The sequence below is a fragment of the Neolamprologus brichardi genome, chromosome 13 (assembly GCF_056152115.1).
Source record: "Neolamprologus brichardi isolate AB-2024 chromosome 13, ASM5615211v1, whole genome shotgun sequence".
Classification (NCBI taxonomy): Eukaryota; Metazoa; Chordata; class Actinopteri; order Cichliformes; family Cichlidae; genus Neolamprologus; species Neolamprologus brichardi.
In genome coordinates this window covers 18,376,751-18,400,619 of record NC_142116.1, presented here as the reverse complement: position 1 = coordinate 18,400,619, position 23,869 = coordinate 18,376,751, and the positions used below count along the sequence as shown (strand labels likewise).

Sequence of the window (23,869 nt, the reverse complement as noted above, 5' to 3'; positions counted from 1 at the left end):
TACAACACCGCGTGAGCAGGAAACACACACCGCTCATTCTAACCTCCACTTACCCCTTCTTCACTTATACGGGCATTTATCATGTCCTACAACTAACCTCTGTCGGGATTGCTACTGGAAGCAAGAAAAACCAGGAAAAACCACGATGACCTGTTGGCTGAAACTATCTGCAAGACATTGATCAAATCCCAGTGAATAGTGATTTCTTTGCCTGCACGTGAAGCAGCTGATTCTTCAAACAGATGCATGCTCATGTGTTTCAAAGAGCTCATTGTTCCAGCAGTTCTGGAGAAATTGTTTTCATTTGAAAACACATAGCATTGATTCAAAAACCTGCACAGGCATTTATTGTAGTTATTAGGCTTTTTTTTTTTTTTTTAAGACTTTAATCTATTCAGTTACATTTAAAAAAAAAATACCAGATTTTCTAGGAACTAGCCAAACATGCATTTAGCTAGCTCTAAAAAGAAAAAAAAATTATGCTTTTGCCTTGAACTCTTTGTCAAAGCAGTGCCTCCAGCACTAATGGACATTGTGCTGACTTGTTAAATAGTGGCTGTGTTTCTCACTAATGATTGATCTCTCACCTTGGAAACAAGTAGGACTTGCTAAATAGATAGGCCTCATTAAATGAATAAACTGTATAATGCATTCTCTCGCTGTAACGGCAAACAACAGCATCACCTTCTTCATTATCATAAGCACAAATTAAAAATACGCATTCGCAAGCATTTGCCTCTGTTTTAGGGGTTCGGCAGACCACAGGGCTGGCTGATTATTTAAACAACATTTGTAATGACTTTGAAAACTAGAGAGGAAACCGTGCTCCACACACACATATCGGCGAGCTACAGACTAGAAACCTAGCTGTTTTTGCAGCTGCATTGAAAATTGCATCAGGGGATTATGAGAGTGCTCAGACCCTTCACATGATCAGACAATTCAAAGCCTGATTGAGACCTCTAAGCAGACATCTTTGAGCCTCTAATGCATCTATGATGTTGACAGACAGTTCGGGCTGCTAACCCTGAATTATGTGAAAGGCATACAGTATATCTAACTGGATTTTTCAAATCCAATTGATAGAGCACGGTCTTGAACATTACTCTTGATTCTTACAATGCCGATTTGATTCTTGCTACAGGGCTTCTCTGTACGCATCAGGGAGAGTAAGATAGCTCAGTTAAAGGCGATAGATTGTGCTACATGGTAATGACTGTAATAATGATGATGACAATATGGGACGGGCTGGCTTTTTTTCGTCTCTCTCTCTCTTCCCCGTTTAGAATCGTTGTTTTCAAATTTAGACATCAAAGCGGATATGGAATTAAGAGGCTCAGGATTTTTTACCTGTGCAGTCAGGATTATGGCACTCTCTGCTTTCTGCCCAGTGACCGCGACACTCAGATCCCCCATGGGCGGCTGCTGAGCACTGCCTGGTCCTCTGCTGTGTGCCATTGGCACAGGTCACCGAGCAATCGCTCCAAGAGCTCCACTCCTGCCACTGTCCGTCCACTGAGGCACCAACCACAACCCAACAAGCATGTCCCAAGTGAAGGGAAAAGGAGGGCAGACAGAAATGGGAGGAAATATTCAGATCACTATTCTCTCTCATACTGAAAGCCAATAAAACAGATGTTATGTGAAATGCAAAAATTTACAGGGCAACTTGTCAAATTTGGAGACTCAGACTTGCAGTCGGGTGTCTGCTTTGTTTTTTGTTTGTTTTAATAAAGTCAGAAACAAAAGAGAATAAGACATAAAAAAAACAGATATTGGGAGAGTAGCTTCATATTAAGATTCATATTACTAAGAGGTTCAAAGCACACAGTGCCGCTACCTTCTTGTCAGGGAAGAGGGAAAGCATCTGAAATTGAGTGGTTTTCACTGAGTCTGCTAGGACAGCAAAGCTAACATTTACTGTGTGGAGAAACTCATCATCACTAATCTGCTTACCATTCACAGGCAACTGCGAGTAAGTGATTTTGACGTCAGTATTACAGTATTCCTTCTCAACAGGGTTACCTAAACCACTTTATTGTGTAAGCTCAGAGTCTGCATCCATTCCCTTTTCTTTTTTTACTTACCTTTAAAATATTGCACTGACTAATATATATGAGGTGTATTGCATTTTACAGAACTGATCTTTTAAACGAGTCCATGCTTTACTCATAACTGTTAATAAAATGATTTCTAACAGATTAAGAGAGCAGACAGATGATACCTGGGCAAAGGGCTATGTTGCAAAGTTTAGTCTGGGTCTCAGGTCCATCACAAGCCCTGCCTCCATGCTGGGGAGGAGAGCACATCCTAGTCCTAGTGCGGTGACCTCTGCCACATGTGAATGAGCACAGGCTCCACGGTGACCACTCCTCCCACACACCGTGTACTGCGGGCACAGAAAAGGCGTCAGGCCTAATCAATGTCTCTGTCTCTGATACAGCATAAACAAAGGCCTCACCGAACTGCGCTGAGCCATAAATGAAACAAAATCAATCAAAAGAATTAGCAACAGAGTAATGTAAGTAAAACACAGAGCACACAGACATTGTGGGGGCTATTCTCTAGCTCAGCCATAAGCTGCAGTCTCCTCCAAACATTTATCACAATAACAGCAAATGCTGCTCCTCTAACAACGCGTCATACAGTAGCACAGGTAGAACACAATAAAAATGTCAATCTCTGACAAGGGAGTTTCAACGTGCAGAACACCAACAATAAGAGTCCAGACTATCTAAACCAAGGTAACCATCAGGAACAGCAGGTCTAACAATGTCACAGTCTGTTGAATCTTCTTGGTTGACTGAGAATCTAATAGCAGGGGACCTTCAAGATAATGTGGGCTGACAATGGTTCTGGAAAGCTGTCATTGCACTAACATACTGATCATGGTAATGCACAAAACAGACAATCTATAGCTTGCTTCCAGTCCTCAGAGTAAGTGTGCAATATTTAGACTACATATCAGGAAAGACGGATAAATCCAAAAGAAAATGTATTGAACATTATGATATATGTTGCGGAGGTTATGTTGTTTCCTTTTGAATTATAAATCTGTGGCATGTTGTTTTTGAACAACATTTTGTCACCGCTGCTCATTAAAGCCAACATCAGTGAGATTATCTAGTTAGCATTCAACGTCAACCGTGAGTTTGACATAAACGAATACTCTAATACCCTCTGATCTATCTATTCAGATAATTTATTCCACTGAAACATGCGTCTAATTATAGATATTTCTCATGTAACACAATGTTTCTTGACAAAAGTGCAACTTTTAAACTATAATTGCTTTTTTTTTCAATTAATTTAAAACAATAGCTGGCAAAAGGCAGCATTCCTCTGGCATCTTGGTTTGTGTGTAAGCTTAACTGGGTTCTAGTTGACAGATGGTGAGTCTTCATAAAACTGCGGAGAATATTTGCTATTGGCTCATAGTTTTACTTTGGAAAGGGAAATGTGGAAATCTGAGAGGCAGACAGAAGTAAGACACCTCCTGTCTTGTCTTGGCAGTACTCCTAAATGTACACAGAGATATGTAGTGATGAACACACTGCTTTCAAAATGTAAAAGTTTAACCCCTGATATTAGTTTCTGATGCAACTGTTGGCAGCTTGATGCCAGCACTGAAGTGCATTTACTGACAGAGTTAAGGCCCAGCATTAACTTTAAGTGCATTGCATAAAACCCAGAAAATACTGAAACTGTGTTTGTTACCAAAAAGTCAATGTCTGTTTTTATCTATAAATCTTCAAACTTATACTTATGCTCTAATATATCACCCTTACCTAACTTGATTATTTTCTGCATGAGAGAAATGGAAAGGTGGCCACTTTCAAAAGTAAATCATAATATTAAAAAATAATACTATATGATATTGCAGTATAGGCTCTGGTGAGCTCTGATGGCTATTAAAAATGAGCGTTCAGCTTCAGTGTGTCTTCCAATGTTTTAAAAAAGCAAATGTTAAACAGAAACCTGCAGTAGATGGACGGTGCTGTGGCCGTGATTAGGCTCTACATTTTCAGAAGTGTGGGAGGAATTTCTCATGTCTTGCACTTGCAAATTAGCATGCGCACAATTAATAGAAGTTTGTTGTAAACACAGCATATCTGGTGGTCTTATCATCTTTTGTCTACAAACAGGACTTAAGACCTTAGTAATGTATGTCTGACTACTGTACAGTGGCCGCTGGGGCTTGATAAATCCTCTTCAGAAGGGTTGCTGTCCACAGCTTGTGCAGAAGCTTAAAGTCCCCGCAGTACAAATTTTTAGATCTCAGGATCAGTTGTAGAGTAGTTGGATCTTGGGATCAAGCCTATGGTCCGCCATGAGGCAAGCTACCGTCTGTCCCAGCCCGTGCCTCTAGGCGCTACTTTGATGCTCTTAGCTAAGTGGCCCATGGTGACTGAAGCCTTTACTTTGAAATATTCGAGTTCAAAGCTTGCAGTCACCACAGCTAGCAAAGATGGAATAGGATTCTGTCCCTTTGTGTGCTTTTTCTCTGAACTGCAGCCATGATTTACAGGGATGTCCATGAGCAATGCTATTGGTCTGCTAGAGGTGAAATTCCTGGACCAGTACAAGATGATGGACAAAGCAATTGCATTTGCCAAGAATGTTTTCATTAATTTGAGGTAAGCTGGGATTTGGGTGGCCTTCTCATTGCTTTCCAGTGAAGTTTAACCTTTTTAACTTGCTAGCTAGCTCCTTTTACCCAACTGTAGTCACCATACAGTATTTATTATTTTGTTTCTGAGTGCTTTCTCTTTTGATACAGAGTGGGTTGAAGTAGCTTCAGATAACCCAATCAATGCTTCTGTAGTGGAGTAGATTTGCATCTGTCACACAGTAATTCAGTTAAATTCAGAGGGTTTTTTCATAGAAAAAGACCTGTCAACCAAAATGTCTAAACAAGATTTTATATATTATCATGCATGTAAAATCTTGACATATTTGTACTGATTCTAAAGTGTAGGTTTTTGACCTGTGTTTTACTTATTCTCCACTTATTTTTCTATTTTTACACACTTCATTTTTTATTCCATTGTAATTGTCCTCAGTGCCCATGCTAAGCATAGGTGAATATATCCTGCAAACCAAACCAGGTAACCTAGCAGCTAGCTACAGCTATAGAGTGTATGAGCGGCATTAAACAGCCTAACTTTAAATTATTAACCCCGACCTGATGATGTAGCTAGCTTTACTTAGAATATAATCCTGCCTTAAAAAAAAATTGACAACACAAAAAAAGAAAAAAAAGAAGATAAACCTGTTACCTTGGGTGACACTTCATAGCAATGCAGATAGCTAGCACAGTTTATGCTTCCTTCTCGTGTTCAAAGGGATGGCATCAAAGAGCCTTCCTGTGGATTTACATTGCAAAGCTTGCCGGCTAACTGAACTTAAGTAACAGAAAGCCAGAGGGGTTTAATGTCAAAGGTATAGCTCTTTATGATTTTACCAAACCTCACATTGTGAAATGTCTGATGGTGAAATAATACTAGTGTTTACAAAAACAGAGGATGCCAACTTTTATTCAGGATGGAATCAGATTTTAGACATATAAGCGCCTGGTTTTATCATATATGTAAGGAAAATGTCATTCTGATGAATATCTTATTGTGTGCTACAGTTTAAGAATCTAACAGTAACCTTAAATATGCACTGAATGTTAGTGCTGTAGAAAACCCTGAACTGAAGAAATGTCAGATATCAGAATTCCTGTGTACTGTGGTACTAAGAATAAAGCGAATAAGATTCAACAGAAAAATGCCATGGGTTTTTGTTGCTTGGCTTGTTAAAGGACTAGCATTTTACAACCCAGGGGATATTTCATACAGCAGATGTGCTGCTGTATTTTGGCATATTCCATCATGTTGTGTATGGCATCACAACTTATGTAGGCCCAGGATTTCTAACAGCATGCTTGATCTCAAGATGCAGAGCTCAGGACGCCATTCACAGACGATGTTGCTGTTTTCAGTCATGGCAACTATAAGGTAAGGTTTCTTTTGACTGGAAGTGATGTGTCTTTAGGCATAATGTATTTTGGAGGTGTTCTTCTAAGCTTGGCATAGCACAGAGAGCAAAGAAAGCTAATCGATATGTCTGCCTTACAGAATATTAGATGTATACTCTGTGTTTCATGTGGCCCCATGCCAGGCTGGAGTTCTTTGTAGCAGTTTGCTACGGTAACTAAGTATAGTTAGTGCTATGTAAGTATTTTAAGGATGACCCGGTAAAACAACTTCTTTGATCCTTGTGGTAGATTTCAAGTATAAGTAAGAGAACAGCAAATCCGTCATCTTTCAAGTATTATAGACAGCAATTTAACAACACAGCAGGAGTGCATTGATACCGTCTAAACTAAAAACCCATTAAACAAGTGAAAATTAGAAAAGCAAATTAGAATCTCTATCTTGTTGCTCTTTTAAAAATTTAAATTTCTAATTGCTTTACTTTCCCCTAAGTGTCAAGGCACAGTTCTATGGTGATTTTCTCCATTGTTATTTGAAAAACGTTTTGGAACCACAGTGATAATTCAGCAGGGTTTATGCTTTCTGAACTGAATAATACTGGGCATTGAGGAGTCACATCAGGGCTGAAATGATGCTCTTTTATAATGATGACTCATTCTCTTTCTGTCGCTCAGTGTTGACGCGCACTAAAGGAACGACCCTGTTGAAAACCACCAACTTCCCACTTAGACAGACTCAACCTAAAATAGGATATAATACATCACTAATCAGAATGTCGCAGCTTGCAGTGTTTTTGATCGGCCATAATTACATAGGAGTTTGCGGTCTCCGTCATCAAATACTTTGACTTAACCCGAACGCTAAATCAACTTATTTGTGGGAGTAAAAAAAATAAAAATTGACAGGGGTTACTTGTGACACGCTGTTCCACCAGATTCATTCTGACAAACATTTTCATGCTGCAATCACCAGCCAGCAAAGAATCTGACGCTGATACCTGACTGCCAGTGACTCATCTGCCATGCCATCATGGATTGAGGAAGAAATGCCTTAAAGGGTGTTTGAAGAAAGCTATTTTAAAATGCACAGTTGACCTTCAAGAAAATGAAGCTGACGATATATCAGTATCTACAGCTCCCCGGGCTCCATGTGGATCCACATGTCATTAAACCATTTCAATGCTGATGAATTGATTCACAGTTATATGAAATGGAAAACGCAAAAGTGATAATGAAAAAAGAAAAACAACATTCACAAAATAACATCAAAGAAACAAAGCATTAGATTCATTATATTATTACTGCATACATTTGGAAATATAGACACATTCAGAAATTTGTTAAAACAGAACAACACATTTCCTCCCATATCAACAACAAAGGTGCAAAACATTAATATTCAAGAATCTGCGGCTAACACTACCTGGACAAGGGGCAGTGTTATTGCAAACCCTTGATTCTCTTAAAGGGCCGCTGCAGTGTGTTCCGTATGGTGAGACACATGTTCTTGTTCGCACCTGCGACCCTTGACCGCATGTTACAGAGCATGAGCTCCACTGGGACCACTCCTCTGCACCTGATTCACCTGTGTGGGAGAAGGGTGACACTAGTTAAATGCAGTAGTATGGTCCTGGGGCTTATACCGCTTATACTGGGCAGGGTGGGGCAATGTGGGCAGGTTTGAGTAAAAGAGGGAGGAGCCAACATGAGTAACGTCGGGGTGGGGTGAGGTCCTAAAGAAGAAATTTAGCATACAGTCTATTCTACCTTTATGTGATCTTTGATGAATACTGAATTGGCAGCTTAATTCTTTTGACTCGTGATTCCATTTGCAGGCAGCATAAAAGTGTTTTTGTGGCTGCAATCACTGGGAGTAGTAGCATTAACAAATGGCTCTCCAGTGTAGGAGTAATTTGTATATTAATCTGCCTTTTTACACCAAATTCATGCAAAGATCACAGAAAAGGTACAGCTATGGTTGGAAAAAATGAACAGTAGACACTAGGGTTACATCTATCGCTTTCAATTCATTGAAAAAAAAAAAAGGTCATGCATTTCAGTGGAACTCAATATTATGTTTAAAAAAGTAAATTCGCTATAAGCAAAAACAAAATTTCATGGTAGCATGCAAGAAAAGACAACATCTGAGAAAATAAAAATGGAATTTAATGGGTGTTAGTTCAGAAAGGGGTCTTAAATGTGGATTTCCTTGCACTGCAGCAAACTATCTAGTTTCCTTGACAACATTGGAGCAAATTCTGTGTTTTAGACAATGGCTTCAAAAAAAAAAAATCTTTTTTAATCTAGCTCAAGTTGTTAACTCCCAGGGATGGAGGAAAATGAGAAAGTTAGCTGATTTTATTCAGCAGATCACAGCCATTTTCACGAGTGGCTCAAAGCAGAAGGTTTTCCGTACACTTAAATTTAAATTGTGGATGCCCAGAAGGACATGTAATCTGTGGTATTTAAGCCACAGGATGTGAATGTGAGTCTGTCTTTATGGGCTAGGCCTTTAAATCTATAGGGAGAATTTGCAGTTGCTTAACTCTGCGTGCAGACTTATCATCATTAAATCATCATACGTAGCAGAAAGTATAGCAGATTAGCGAGGTAAAGGACCATAGCTGTTACATTAACTTGGAGATGTCTGACTTAACTTAAAGGATAAAAAGGAAGAAACCGCATTGAGCCTTTCAATTTTAAATGGTACAAAAGGTACCCCAAAAAAGCCATGAGATGCTAAATAAAGCTGCATAGTATGATGAGGCAGTGGGGTGATTTCCAAAGCCACAATAGCCAGAATGAAAGAAAAAAAGAATAAATAATTTGGTGACAAGTGAGTGGACAATAAAATTCCCACATGAGTGTAGTCACCGAATAATTGCTCTACGATTATGTTAAAATCCAGGTGAAGAATTCATTTTCTTTGAGGCTTTATGCATTGGAGGGATAATTCAGTACAAAGCGAAATATTTTCAATTTCAGCTCTGAATACATTTATGTCATTGAAAGTCATCAAATCATATCAGAATTTAAAGTCGTTTCACAGCATGTTGTAACAAGGACACATAGATTCAGCCAAATAGGGGTCTTAACCCTGCCCTTAATTTTGTAGATCATAAAATAGACTGAGAGGTGGATCAATTTGTTAAATGAGGCAGTACAGGGAGAGTAAATTGTGTGAGAATGAGAAAACAGAAAAGCACAGCGGATGCAACTCGACAGGGAAACAACGTACCTACAGCGTGGGGAAAATGAAGAGATGTTAATGAGTATATGTTAGTAGTGGTGCGAATGCATGTACAGTGCATCATAAATTAAAATGACAATGAAAGGAAAGGAGTTTTTAAACAATGACAGCAATTTAAACGAAACAACACATGAAAAAAATAAAACATTTCCCAAAACTTAAAATAAAAAAAACCAAAAACTTAATAATAGCTACAACTAAACCCACCCACTAAAAACAAATGTCTAGCTATATTAAAGCAAAAGATACTTAAAAAATAATGAAAGCAAAATAAAGATTTTGCTTGGATTTGTACTTGTTTTACTACTTTCTGATTTTATTAAAAAAAAAAAAAGCCAAAAATGGTGGATCGTAAAAGCCATAATGAATTTAGATCATTTAAGTTTTGAATTCGCTACACTTGCTGAAACCACACAGGTTCGTTTTATCTCTAAGGGCAACATCTATCAGTTCAACTTATGCCAAGTATGTGTTTCATATTTGGCCGAAAGGGTGGGTTTTTTCATCGAATGACATTTAATTTATCACGCCTTGGAGGAAATAATTAACTACATCTGGGCCATAGTTTTAAACTGCTGTTTAATTAATGTTCCTCGAATATACTGTATGAGTAATCCACTCGCCAACTCACTATGTGACAATGAAACAAACAGACCCACAAAACCCAATTATGTCCTATATTCAAAGTAAATACTCCTAGAGAAATGGGAAATTTTCTTCCTCGTCCATATGTAGCAATAGAGAATGAGTAGGAAAAATAATAATGCAAAACATTTCCACTTAAAAGGTGCAGTACAAGAGAGAGCATGCATGATGAAATTAAGTTTAGTTAACAAAATAAAGTCAAGAAACATAACTATTGTATTACCAGTTTGTGCCATAAATTTAGCAGATTCAGCTTGCTCCTGCAGGGCCTTTGTGTCATGAACTGATCTTGGCCGCTGACTTTTTACTGTATGCTCTCCGATCATTCCATATTCTATGGGACAGAATAGAGGTTCATATGAAAGCTAGGCTTAAACATGATGTTCTGAGAACAAAAAGCTTATTACATACTGTTTTCAGGATGTTTGAAGCAACTGCAGTACATGGCTAGAAACAAAGACCACACAAGGTTGTATTTAATTTGTCCTTTTCTCTATGGCATAGAACAATGCAACGAATTTATACGGGTGAGTTGGAAGTATTAATTGAGCTTGAAAGCACAGCGTAGACACATAGCAAACATGCAGATAAACTCACATTGGTTTTTTTTTCTTGTTGTTGTTTGTTTGTTTGTTTTTAAAGACTAACACTTCGTTAGACCAGTTCCCTCCCTCCCGCCCTCCCTCCCACCCTCCTGCACACCCAAAAAAGAAAAGAAAAATAAATGAAAGTAAAAATGTGTAAGCCATCAGAAAGCCACAGAGGAGGGGGGGTCATGGACATAACATGCTATTGATCCACGGTTTCCTCAACACTTTGTCATCTTTGTGTGATTTCTTTTTGGATGGGCAAGTCCAGGAGACTGAGAGGCTTAGACAAATGTATTCTGAGCTGTATTCATTACAATGCATGCCCTCTTTGCTTCCCATAAAGGAACAAAGAGACAATGAGTACAGTGTTTTCAAGCGACACCGAGAAAAGTGATGCTAGAAATATTGCAATTAGAAAGGAATTAGCATCAGCTCTTTTAGGCAGATGTATCATACTGTAAATAGCTCATGCAAATTGTTTTTGAACTCTTGTTTTTAATTAAAATCTAGCATTACTTATGGCAGTGTGAGCCTAATGAGGTGATTTTATCATTCGCAAATAGGCAATGCAGGTGATGCATTAACAACAGATTTACACATAACTTATGTTAGTACATTAGACAATACAATGCATCAGCCATTGATAGGAGTGCTTAAATGATCTCTCCTAATAGAGTTTGTAGCCTCGTTTTCCTAAATCCCAGCACCAAGCCGAAAGCCTCGAAAGACTGACCTCCCTCAAAGTGAGCCACAGAGGGAGAAATCTGTCATCTGATCTGATCACGTTACACAGAAAGTTAGAAATGTTATGACTAATTATACGGTAAATCACTTGAGTACAGAAAAGACAGTTGTCTAATCCGCGCATCAGACTGTTGGCATTAACCAAATCACATCAACAAACATGTTCCGTGATTGGATTAAGAAAAATAAATAAAGAAATCAGGGCAGCTAGATTCAAACAACATCACTACCCAGTATAGCATCAAGGAAACTGTGTTTGTGCTCGCATAAAAAATTCGAATATTAAGAGGGTACAATGAAAGGAGGGAAAGCCGCCAGGTAGAAACAAACATCGCAGCCTTTTGATGCTGATTGGGATCTTCAGGACCGTGACTGCACAAAGTAACACGCTTTAGAAGCTTGTTCAAAGGTCTTTCAGTCTGATTTGATCATGTCCACATCTGTTTTGCTGAAATTAGGTAGAAAGCACAGTGTGAACTCTTTGTCGTACAAAGAATGAGCAGGTACACTGATGATTGGACAAACAGCAGGCAGTTCATCTAACGTTCAGCCGTGTAAGGCTAACTGCTGCAGATACTCTGACATGTTATTGCCTTACAGTGTTTCATGCTCTACCCTGTGGTGTCTTGAATCATAAACTAATTCCTCATTTGGCAGAATAAAAGGCCTGTCTGATTTAGTCAGTCTGAATGCCTGCTTCTTTGTGGGAAAATTTTAAAAATAACAGCGCGCGCTGCTTTTTAATTATTTCATACAAATGGAAGAAAACACTAAAAGCTACACGACGGCATACAGTAAAACTCGCTTGCCGCTTGGCTCAGTGGGGCTAGCTGAGTGCCCTTAAAGTGATGTGTCTTTTTGAATGAGTATCCATTTCAGTGGCATTCAGTGCAAGCAATGATTAAAAAAAAAAAGGTGCAAAGCATAATGACCTTGGTGTCAGTTCAGGTATCAAAAAGGACATATGGTGTCAGGGGCTGTGACAATCTGTATTGTCATTTTTAGATACCAATCAACATCGCTGGCTTCATGAATCATCGATGATTATCATACTTTTTCATGGTGTTGATTATGTGCCTTTGCGAAACATTGATCGGCTCAGCGGTGATATTAGCCTTGCAGCCAGTCACACCTAATCAGCAGCTGATGATCAACAGTGCAACAAAGGCGCTGCAGCATGTCATTAAGAGTGGTGTCAGTAAGATATTTGGATGGCAATTATTACAGCGCAAGTACACACACACACACATTTTTAACACATTTTTAAATACAAGTCTTTCTTCGAAGTCACAGATTCATCATTTTGTGGCTGATATTTGAGTGATTATTTCTAAATCAGTCTGGACAGGCAGCTATTAAAAAGGCTCAACCTGTTGGTACACAAATTAGCGCTGGCTGATTTAGCGCAGAAGACATCTCAGTTTTAAGTCCGTGAGATTGGAGCCTCTTTTGATGCCACAAAGCCAAGATGTTAATCCTAATGTTGTGTTTAGACAGCCTGAGGTAGAATTTATATTAAAAAAAAGAAGCAAGATGTCAAAACACGACACCAGAAAAGTACAGGGAAATAAGGTATAATTGAACTACTTGGGATTGTATTCAAGCCTGTAGCCATGTAAGGATAAATATGAGAGAGAAACCAGATTTTTAATAACTGGAGGGATAGGCTGTTGTCATTTGTCAAAGACACCCCAAAACAATGTGTCTTCACTGCGTTACAAGGCAGAGAGCGCAGTTGATGTACTTAGCATGTCATTACTTGAAAACATTTCTTCCGTTTTAGACAGAATTATTTTGAAGTTTGGTCCAGTATTTAGAACTTTTAAAATGTGTGCTTGAAAGCAAATTAAGTTTAAGATTTATGAGATGTCTCTCTCTCAGTCAGGACTAAAGAGCATACTTATTGTTGATATCCATCATGCTTCTGCAACAAAGGAAAGACAATGCCATTTAGAGAAATCCATCACTGTTACCCTTCTTTGCTACCCTGCAGTGACTGATTCGTTCACTCAGTTTTTCTTGCACATAACCTCGATGTAATGCTTCACTGGCAAAGCACGCAATTTTTGGACAAGAAGCTCAATACAACTACTTTGGTGCCTATTAGCCTAATTTCAGAATGAGAAATACTGGGATTGCTTTCCAGAAATAGGCAACATTTTTTGTGGAGGAATTCCTTTGGCTTAAAAGGCAGTCCATTTGCTTCAAAGTCCTTGGTGAATAAATCAGTAATAACCACATTTTACTTTTTTCTGTCTACAACATTTTAACATGGGGCCAGGGCCATGGCAAATGTACAAGTTAACTACTTTTTAAAAATATGTTTGGTTTATAGTTAATGCATAAAAGTACTGATAACTGAAGGAATGCTATCTATCTATCAACAGTTCTTACCAAATCCATACACAAAACCTCATACAAATTAATGCACACACTCTTCTTGCGTTTTACATTTTTAAAAGCTCCTAATTTGCTAACTGAAGAAGCAGAATTAGCATTCCATTCAGTGATGCAAAAAAAATAAATAAATAAAATGGATCCTTTAAAAAGGTGCAAGCAAATTCTATTACCATGCTGTGTCATCAGTTTATAATGGCAGCCATTTCGCTTGCCCGTCTGGGATTATCAACAAATCAGGTGAGTAATAAAGAGGTTGAGAATCAGATTAGGCTTTTTTGAGCAAAAGTACCTTCCTCTCAACTTTAAGGAGCTGAAATGATTGAGTGGCTAGTCTCAAGTTGATCTTACTGTGAGATATGTGTGGCCACTCTGGAATGGAAAGGAAAAATAGCGCCTTTGTTCCAGTTAGATTTCCAGAGGTGCATCTGTTAGAAAAGCCAGTACTGCATGCAGAACCAGCCACGACAACCGTGGAGCAGCCAAAACAATAATGAGAAATATGTATTTGGTCAAAATGTTACAAAATGTCTGCTCAGATTATGGACATGGAAGCACCGACCTTGTCACCACAGGACTGTAACCTCTGCAGATTATTACATATGATGCTTACACCAGAAGAATAGCCTGGTGTTTTTATATTTTAAACCCAGAGCAAACTATTTATGTGAGCCTGATTTTTGGGGCTTAAAGCTTAATTAGTGGCCATATTTACAAAGATATTCATGCTTGATTTAATTAATGTGTGACTACTGACTGCATCAAAAACACATTACAAACAAAGACTTTGCACACTATCAAAGAGAGCACAAGTTCCCTGGATCCATGACCTTTGTCAACATTCGGCTTTGATTCGCTGCCTACGGTGGATTTTTAACACTGAAAGTGATCACGGCAGCCACAGAGTCCAGTGGTAGACACTCCGTTTCCAGGTCCATCTTCAATATGTGGACACATTCCATGTGTAATTTCATTGAAAGGTAGTAAAAGCCAGACCCATGTCCAATGACGGATGTGTCTAACCTTGCATGAAATGAGCCTTTACCCCAAAGTCGCTATGAGTAGCTTCTATCAGGGGTACCTCACTTACTGCCCTCCATGCATTCCTGCCTGACTGACTGACTGTCACAAACGTAGCTTTTAATGAGAAGCACTTCATTACAGCTGCACTTTGAAAAGTGTAATTTCTCAAAAAATAGAGACAACGGTCCACACAGACTAGGAAGAGAAATACCTCCCAAGCTCAGGCTTTACTTTGATCCATTACTCAACAGCTATGCTACTGAGGCTGACAAATTTTGGTCAAATGTAGTCATATTTCTGGGTAGTAGGTACATTTTTAGATATTTAGGACTTTTGTTCAAGTCATGAATTACAATGGAAATATATTTAAAGATCCTAAAAACCTAGACTTTTGTCTTAAAAAAAAGTAAGAATGAAAATGTGCTAAAAAAGCTGTGTTGTAATTAATAGCTGAACAAAGTCTTATTTGTGCTAAAGGCCCCGTTCGCTGCTTTGTTATTCAAACATAAACATCAATGCAGAAAAATGATCACAGGCTTTTCTGATGGATTATGGATTGTTCTGTACAAAAAAGGAACATAACTTTAATTAACAATGAGTGTACTGCAGTAAAGAAAGAAAGAAACGTTCTAATAAACAAACAAAACAACAAAAAAGTCCAAGAAAGTCAGTCATAATGTGTAACAGTGGAGCACATAAGAAAAACATGATATAAAAACATCAAATATACATTTATTCAGAGTACAGATTCGACTACCACGTTTTATTTTTACTCAAACAGGACAGTACATTTTGTTCTCTGAGTATCAGTGAAAGACTACTTTTCAGGGTCCAAAAGTAAACACATGTGATGATAACTGATGATGACTCATAACAATGATTATGATGTAATGAAGATGCATCATATTTTAGCTCATGAATAGACTCCCATGTCCAAACTGACTCATGTCCGGAAACAGTCTTTAAAATTTATTCCGTTGTCCTCAAGATATCTCTTTACCACCATTATAGAAACCCTTCACTATTGGTGGGACCATATGGTTGAGCCAATGTAAAAAACTCAATTAGTCCTTCATTAAGAAAATGAGGGGGTTGCACGGAATCAGATACAAATTACGAATTGTCCTCTGAGACACACAATTATCCATCATATTCCTTCTGCCATCTGTTTGCTTCCTGTTGACTCTCCTAATGACTTAGATTGAAGCCAAATTAGAATTCTGTGCAACTGCCACTGCACCTCATTGAAAAGTCATGTGAAGTCGCCTAAAAATGGAGCAAGTATGGTGAGACAAGCACTCAGAATGCAGGCTGTTCTTAGCAGCGAGGATATATTTTGCATCGCTGATGTGTAGGCAAATGAGTGGAAATTGCATTGATAATTTACAGCACAATGTTAAATCACAAGGTTATTGAGCAGTACCTCACAAAGCAACCTAGATGGAGCTCTGACGTTATCAAAGCACTGCATCAAGAAGCCCTGTTGCTGGGTGCCGTGAGCAGATCATTCCTCCTCTTTTTCCATACACTTCAGGGAACGGGCATCAGCATTCTGTTGTTATATTATTTCAACTGATCCAAACATGTATATCGTCAAAAGCCACACAGTTTATATGCTGACTCCACAGTCCAAATGCTGAGTTATATTAAAAGAATGAGGCAAAAAGCACCGTCTGCATTATTGTGGTTGTTAACTAATGCTTGCAAATCAACCTCTGGCAAGTAGACTGCACGTTGGTTCTCTTAAGAGGGGGGAAAGGAAACAAGATAAAATATAGACATGCATTTTAAAGTTATCTTTTTTGCAAAGATGCACCAGTGCTTGACAGTGTGGGTAACTGCATATGTCGTGCTTTCAGTTCAGCTGCATGGTGCTATCAGAAAATAGATCCGCCTATGGAGCATTTTAAAGTGAAAGCAATGCCAAGATTGCAGCTTATAACTTGCAAAATCACCAGCCTTTTCAAAAAGCGACACTGTTGAACTAGCCATGACTAAAAGTGGGGCTGCTGCAGGGACACAACTGAAAGGACTACTGTGCACTGACAGAAACAAGGATGGAAGCTGATTACTAATGAAACCATTTCAGAAAGGGAAGTCAGGTTATATGAATTGTATAGAAATACTGATGGCTTTCAAATCTGGGACACCAGTCTCAAGCATTTCATGAAATATTCTCTTGTTTTGGCCAGTCACCTCAAAACAAGAGATGTATTTATGTATTTATTCTGGCAGCAGGGTAAGATCTTAATATGCTGCTGTAAATTTTACAAAATTATTCACCGAGATATGCTTTACTACAATTCACCACCTAAGGGACATTGAAAAACTATGGCAGCAACTCCTGGCATCGGTTTAGAAACGTACAACCACAGTAGATGACCTGGCAGTCACACACACTGCCAAGCTCAACGCCACCATGCCAAGCAATGCATCTGTCAAGTGAGAAACACGACACATTTTTTAGCACCTTTGTGACTGCAGCCAATTTTCAAAGAGCCTACCTTGTCCTTTTCTGAGCCATTTTGCTTGGCATATCAAGTAGTGACCTTCGATTTAATAGAGTCATGGTTCGCCGTTCATGGAAATTCCTCACTAATAAACAGAAAATGATACACCTAAGAAATTAAATGAGCAAAACACAATATGAACTCTGTAACCATGGAAGCAAATGTGGTCGGATGACCATATTTCGTGGCAAGATAAATCATTTCCAACAGGCCCTAATGAGACTTTCATAATTCATGCTGTCAGCTTTTCCACAGCACCAATCACATCGGATCCTTTTGCAGTGGTAAAACCCACTGCTTCAGACTGCCACCCTGCATCTATCAGCACAGGGAACATTGTGTCATATGCAAGTTAGTCATGAGGAAGATGCCTGCAACATGCCCTGTCTTGGCTCATTGGCTAAGCTCATGTTAAACCAAATACGCTCTCCAAAATAATTACAAGGGATGTAGAAGCGATGCGGAAATGTCCTCAGACAAGTCAGGGCATAACAACAGCGCAGTTGGATTTTCATTTAATGGATTCTGATGCCAAGTCTGGAAACACGAGACAATCTCAGTTATTACAAGATTTGAAACAAAGCGTGCCTGTACCTGACTGCAATAACTAGTTATATTTTATTATGAAGCACATACAAAATTTAGGCTTCATTCATTTAGGAGGAATTTTATTTTTCACTTTTTGTTTGTCCCGACAGGTTGGATGGAGACATTATAATGTAGCTCTTCATATTCAACTCTTCAAATAAGACCATATAACCAACAGCTCCAGCTTTATTATAGTTCATATGACACTCCTGCTATATTTTAGCACAAAATACAGCAATGTTTGTGTTTTTGTTAAACTAAAATGGGCAATTAATAAGAATTTATTCTAAATAGATGGATAAATAACACCCCTCAAACTACATAAAACAAACTCTTTGTCAGAATTCTTTATCACTAACAACCACGAATTAAGCAAATTTCTTCTTTCTTATGAGAAATGAAAAAGGTGAACTCCTACCATCTCCGTACAGTTTTCTCTTTAAAATAAGGGTGGCAGTCCTTCTGTATTCTCTGTTTAGGCTGTAATAAAGTGTTTAGGGAGACAGAGAATTGGAAACATAGGAGAGGAAGCTCTGTAGGGATTCAGTCCCAGGACAAGAGGAGCATTTAGTTCAAGAGTCAGGGGATTTAACCACTTGATGATCTCTGGAAACCCATAATATTCACAAACACAAAGTTACTGTGTGGTACGTTTTAATTTGGCCTATTTTAGCTTCTGTAAAGCCTTTTCTTGCCTTTCTCTGTAAGTTTTTTTTTTTTTGTAACAGAAAAGAAAAGTTAAATAAGTAACATTTGCTACTTTCTGTCACAAAAACCATGAAAAGTCTTAACAACAATGATTAAATGATGCTGGGTAAATATTTCAGGTTTAATGCTGGCATCCAGAAACCTGTGATTGCATATCAAAGAAAAGATCAAAGAGAAGCTAAATAGCTTGATTTTAAATTATTTTGAATAGTGCTGCTGAAATTAGACTGGGTTTTTTTAAGAGATAATTGTCATTTCAATAGGCCAAAACACTTGAGGGAAATTGGAAAAGGAAGAGTACATTAGAAAAAAAAATATCAGGATAATTAATTTCTGATGTTTTCAGAGGGGTCCTGAAGAAGGTTCCGGATTATTATCCACTAGAAGCTTCTGAAATAAACCTCATACAAATAATAAGAGACCAGGCAGTAAACAAATGAAAGATAATTCCCGTTCATTTGCAAATTTCTCCTTCTCTGGACTTTCTTCTTAACTAGACAGCACAGTGTGTCTATGTACAAACAGCTGTATTGCTAGTGCTAATAGGAGATAACACACACTACTCTAGATAAAATAATTTTTTACATCAGTAGAAAAAAAAAGGTGCTTTGTTTACCTTGTCAACAAATGTGACACCAACAAAGATGTTTCTGTAGTCTCCCACAGCTTTCAGAACAATATCTGCATTATCAGGCTTTTCTCTTACATGTGGATTGAAGGGAAAATTAGGTTACTGTCTTTTTGTGATTATTTTGGAGTTTAATATAATTGCAGTGAGTGCTAATAACCGACATGAATTAAAACTCTATGAAACATTTTCCAAAAACAAAAAACCCACCTCACAACCAAAAGCAGTATTTATCAGTGATGGCTGAACACAGACATGTCTCGATGAATGGATGGTAAAATTATACAAAATTTTAACATGACGTCTTGTTGCTGTGTGGAGCTGGCAAAGTACAAAGTTGAAGGTTGAAGCTTGAAATAGTTTAGTGTAAACACGAGTAAAAGAAATTTGGTTCAGTGGCTAGAAGCAGAAAATGTAAACCGTCCATGACCAGACCATGACATTAATTTCTTACAAAGAAAGAGAAGTGCTAAATAAACTCATTAACCTAAAGAGAAGCCTAAATTCTCATGTAACCTCGATAAAAGTAAACACAAAATGTACCTCGGCCCACCAAAAAGACCTTCTAACTTTGTCTTCCTTGGATCAAATCCTAGATGGAGTACGAAATGACTTCTCAGTGACAGCTTCTTGTTATATGCAGCAGCAGAGGCAGCCAAGAGTGACATTAGTATTGGAAATTAATTGTTTTTTAATGTGCACGTCTCCATCGTCCACCACCACATAGACATGCACCATTACTGTGGTCAATTAGCCATTTAACATCTTACCGTTGGCCATTGTATGGAATTGATTACCACACCACGAGCTTTCCCTGCAGCTTGCCATGTCCAGAATATTAAGTGTTATGTAAAAAAAAATGTTGAACACAACAAATTATGTTACATCAGCTTTTACCTTAACGGGACTGCTTAACTGCCTTTCTCCTGGAGGCTTCAAGCAACGTTGTATCTGCAACAGTCACACTTTTGCACATTTCCCTTTTTATACACACAACATGGGTTTTCTACAGCTGGTCAGCATAATTAGCGCTAAACAATCACAGTCCTTAATCTTGTTATTAAAGCCCCTGTTTTTTGGTCTTGGATATGAAAGGAAATAAAGCCTCTTCAACTGAGCTTCTGGGCCTTTTTGGCTATGATGACATTAAGGATGATTGAAGTGCATTATCTGGGCACACAATGGCTGCTGTCCATTCAGCTGTGCACTGCAGAGCACTGAAATAGGGAGCTGGTGACACACTCACTGCAGAGAAACGTGGAGTTTTAAAGGCTCATGACACCCAAGCCGCCCAATAGCTTTGGCTGAATAGCCTGTCTGACCTATTGTCAGCCAGTTCACATTATTGTCGATGTACCTGTCTGATATGCAGTCAAAGCTCTAAGGTCTTCTGCCTCTAGGTAAAAGTGCAGTAAGCCTTAAAAATTGAAGGTGATTTAAAGCATATCCTTTTGTCAACTCACTGATGGTACCAGGAGCAGTTAATTTACAGGAAATAATTCATCCCAGTCAGTGTTCATATAATATCTCCCAGTTTGTTGGGATTTTTTTTTACCTCCAAGTGTTTACATTTAATTTGATTCATATTCTGACAGATTCTCATGATAAACGTGGCAGTACATGCATTAGCTAATCAATACTTATAATCGATAAAATGCTTATTCACTGCTGTCACAATAAAAAGAAATCCGCTTCCCTCAAACGAAGGCAACCGCTTGTTCATTTTGTGTTTCTCACACAACAAACAAAACGGGATGTCTATGTGAGCCTGAATGACAAAAACATTTTCTTCCGCTTCTCTTGCTCTTCTGTGAAAGCAGTTTTAATGAACTTCTCAGTGCACAAAATGTAGCCATATGCATATATTTTTTTCCACCCTAATCAACAAAGAAAAAGACGCTGCCTTTTCATGCACTCCCTGGTTCTAATCTAATTAGAATTTATTAAACTAAGCAGAAGTTCAAGGGCATCGATAACTACATTTTCCCCCAAAACACAGAGTTAGATAGTTAGAAAAGGATAGTGCGCAATATTGAGGGAACCATTTTATTCCTGACTATCCTTTCACCTCATTATGGTATTTAGTGTCACTGATGAATGCATATTTTCTGTATTTCCTCCTGATTTTAAATCCAGGCAGTGCTGAATGGTCACATAAATCAACAATATTCAGCCAGTAATTGAATCTCCCTGGACATAAAATGATATTAAAAAAAAGGGTAATCAGAGGGCATACTGTACCATGTACTACAGCAGAAAACTATGCAGGCATAGTACAGCAGGATTAAACCAAGATGTATCAGATGTAATTTATATGAAATTATATGCACAGACTGTTTTTAAATATATGCAAAATTTATATAGAAAGACATGGTTACATAGAAGGATGCATTTAAGATGCAAAGGATGGAATAAAAGTAGACTGTATAACATTTCTGTTCATTTATGTTTTAGAGATGCAGAAATGTATTAATACACTCTACATGACTCACAAGAGTCATATAGATTTTCTGTTCCCAACACATGGATAAGCATATGGATCATAATGCATGAAAGCACCTTTTCACCTCATTTTAAACCTGTCAGCACAGACCTCCCTTCCAGGTAACAGCTAAATCTTCCAAAGTCAGAAAAAGGCCATTCTCTGGAATAGTAATTGAGTTAACAGCCATGTGCTAAGCTGTTTTACCAAAGAGCAACAAAGAACAAAAATAAGATTTTCTTGAATTACAAACTTTAATTTAATTATAAAGAGTGAATTTAAAAAAAAAAGTATATGGTATTTTAAAAGTATCGAAGTGTCTCTGTATCACCGTCATTTAAAAAAAGGAGATAAAAAAATCCTATGCATTCTGAAATTATATTTTTTTATTTTTCAAATTGCTTGTTTTGCCATAACTGGAGGTTTTAGTATGTTAGAAATAGGTATGTGTGCAAATAGTCAATAAGATATTACTGCACTTGCTAGTTAGCACCAGAAATACTAGTTAGTTAAATGTATTATTCTTATTTTATTAATATGTAACAGTGATTACTGGTTCAAAGATGTCACAAAGATGGTAACATAAAAAGTGTTAGCATGTATGTAGGTTACTACTGTTAGCACTGTTAAGTTTAACAAGACTCTCTAAACTAATCAGACGTTGTTTGTGTTTGCAATGTTATACAGTTCCATATAGCTCCTAATATATCAACACAATACTGGTCTGCGTAATCTTTAAATTTGTTGATTTAAATTGAGATCAGTTTTAAATCTTTTTCTGTCTTTTAGACTAGTTTAACCCTAGTCTAGTCTAGTCTAATCTGGTCTAAACTAGATTTTCTGTTATTTAAATGACTACCAAATTAGTCCCCATGAACATTCCTAGTAAGAAATATGTTTTCTTGTCTGACAAAATTTAATGGTTAATAATCTTTCTTATGTAGTATTTTCCTCATATTTCTTAAAGATATACTAATCCCAATGGTATGAACAATCTGTACTCAGTAAAATACTGAACTTACTATTACCTCATTACCTCACAATTTTAAACACCACTCAATTTATCAGGTGTTTCGAGGGAACAATTAATGCATCACAACATTTACTCAAAAGTTGCACATTTTCTCTCTAAGTTCTGCTTTTACAGTCATTCATTTATCCACTATTTTGTTTATTTTGTGTTTGTGTCAATAGTGTCTAAGTTGTTGTGTTATTGTTGTGTCTTTGTTTGTCGTAGCATTAGCAGTAAGTGTTCTATGTATCTAAAGATGGTACCTGTGTTTTATTCTCTAAGTTATATTAATTTAAATTAAATTTCCTTTTAAATATTGCCTTTAGTTACTTAAATTTACTTTTTATTAAGTAACTTTACTTTCTTCAATTGTGGTTTAACTGATTATCTTTATAATATTCATTATTGCTACAGTTCCTCATAATCAAGCAAGCATTTCTATATATAATTTTTTATGTATATATATATTTTTTGGTTGTGTTTAATAATTCTAATCAATACCATATTCCCCACAGTAAACAAATTTCCCTACTGCATTAGTATATAACTTCATACAGTTTAACTGTTTGCTGTGTGTATAAATAGGAACTCTGAATTCTAACTTTACAGCAGTTTAGATACAAAAACTAATAATTTGGCATTACTTATTCTAATACTTTACTTTCAAAAAAAAAAAAAGAAAAAAAAGAAAATGACTTGAAATGTTAAAATGGAGAGCGAGTTCATCGGTAGTATGTTTGTGTATTAATAAAGTACCTAAACATATAAATGGGTGAATAAAAATCTGATCTGTAGATGTAAAAAATGCTATTTTATGACTTAAATTTACATAGGTTTCACTCTGCTTGTCATCATTCTGTGGGGATATGCTATAGATTTAGGCGAGCTTGTCATCAAGCGTTCGTCAACTACAACTACTATTCTTTTTTTTCAGTTTTCTTCTTTTATCATCCAGTCACACACGCTTGAGGCCATTTTCTGTCTTTTTACTTTCCTGGCTCTCAAGAACCAGTTTCCAACCACTGGGCAGAAAATTTGATTAAGATATGAGTAAATAATTATAATGAATGAAATAAAACAGCTCTTAGATTACTTTTTTGTGAACACTTTATGCGTATTTACCATGAAATGGCAGGATCCCTAGAATTATGGCATTACCGGGTCATTATCAAGAAAATAAATCTTTATCTCTTAAACGTTATTTTATTACCTGATCAATCAAGTTGGGATTTTGGCACATTTATTTGTTACAGCTTCACAGATGTCAGGAATTCTAGGGATTTGTTCAGGTAGTTGGATAAAGAGGCAAAGA

General features: G+C 37.4%; 1 protein-coding gene across 7 annotated transcripts in view; it reads right to left on the bottom strand.

The window, feature by feature from the left end:
• adgrb3 (adhesion G protein-coupled receptor B3) overlaps positions 1-23,869 on the bottom strand; it is a 113,527-nt gene that overhangs the window by 54,566 nt on the left and 35,092 nt on the right. For 5 of the 7 annotated variants that reach the window (XM_006800760.3, XM_006800761.3, XM_006800757.3 and 2 more), the window contains exons 3-6: positions 10,099-10,209; positions 7,404-7,565; positions 2,225-2,389; positions 1,351-1,515 (exon numbers count right to left, since the gene is read on the bottom strand). The exons of 1 other annotated variant lie outside the window; for it this stretch is intronic. In XM_006800760.3, the coding sequence (XP_006800823.1) occupies positions 1,351-1,515; positions 2,225-2,389; positions 7,404-7,565; positions 10,099-10,209 (603 nt within the window). The remainder of the gene's footprint in view (positions 1-1,350; positions 1,516-2,224; positions 2,390-7,403; positions 7,566-10,098; positions 10,210-23,869) is intronic. One more of the 7 variants, XM_006800762.3, reaches the window with a different exon arrangement.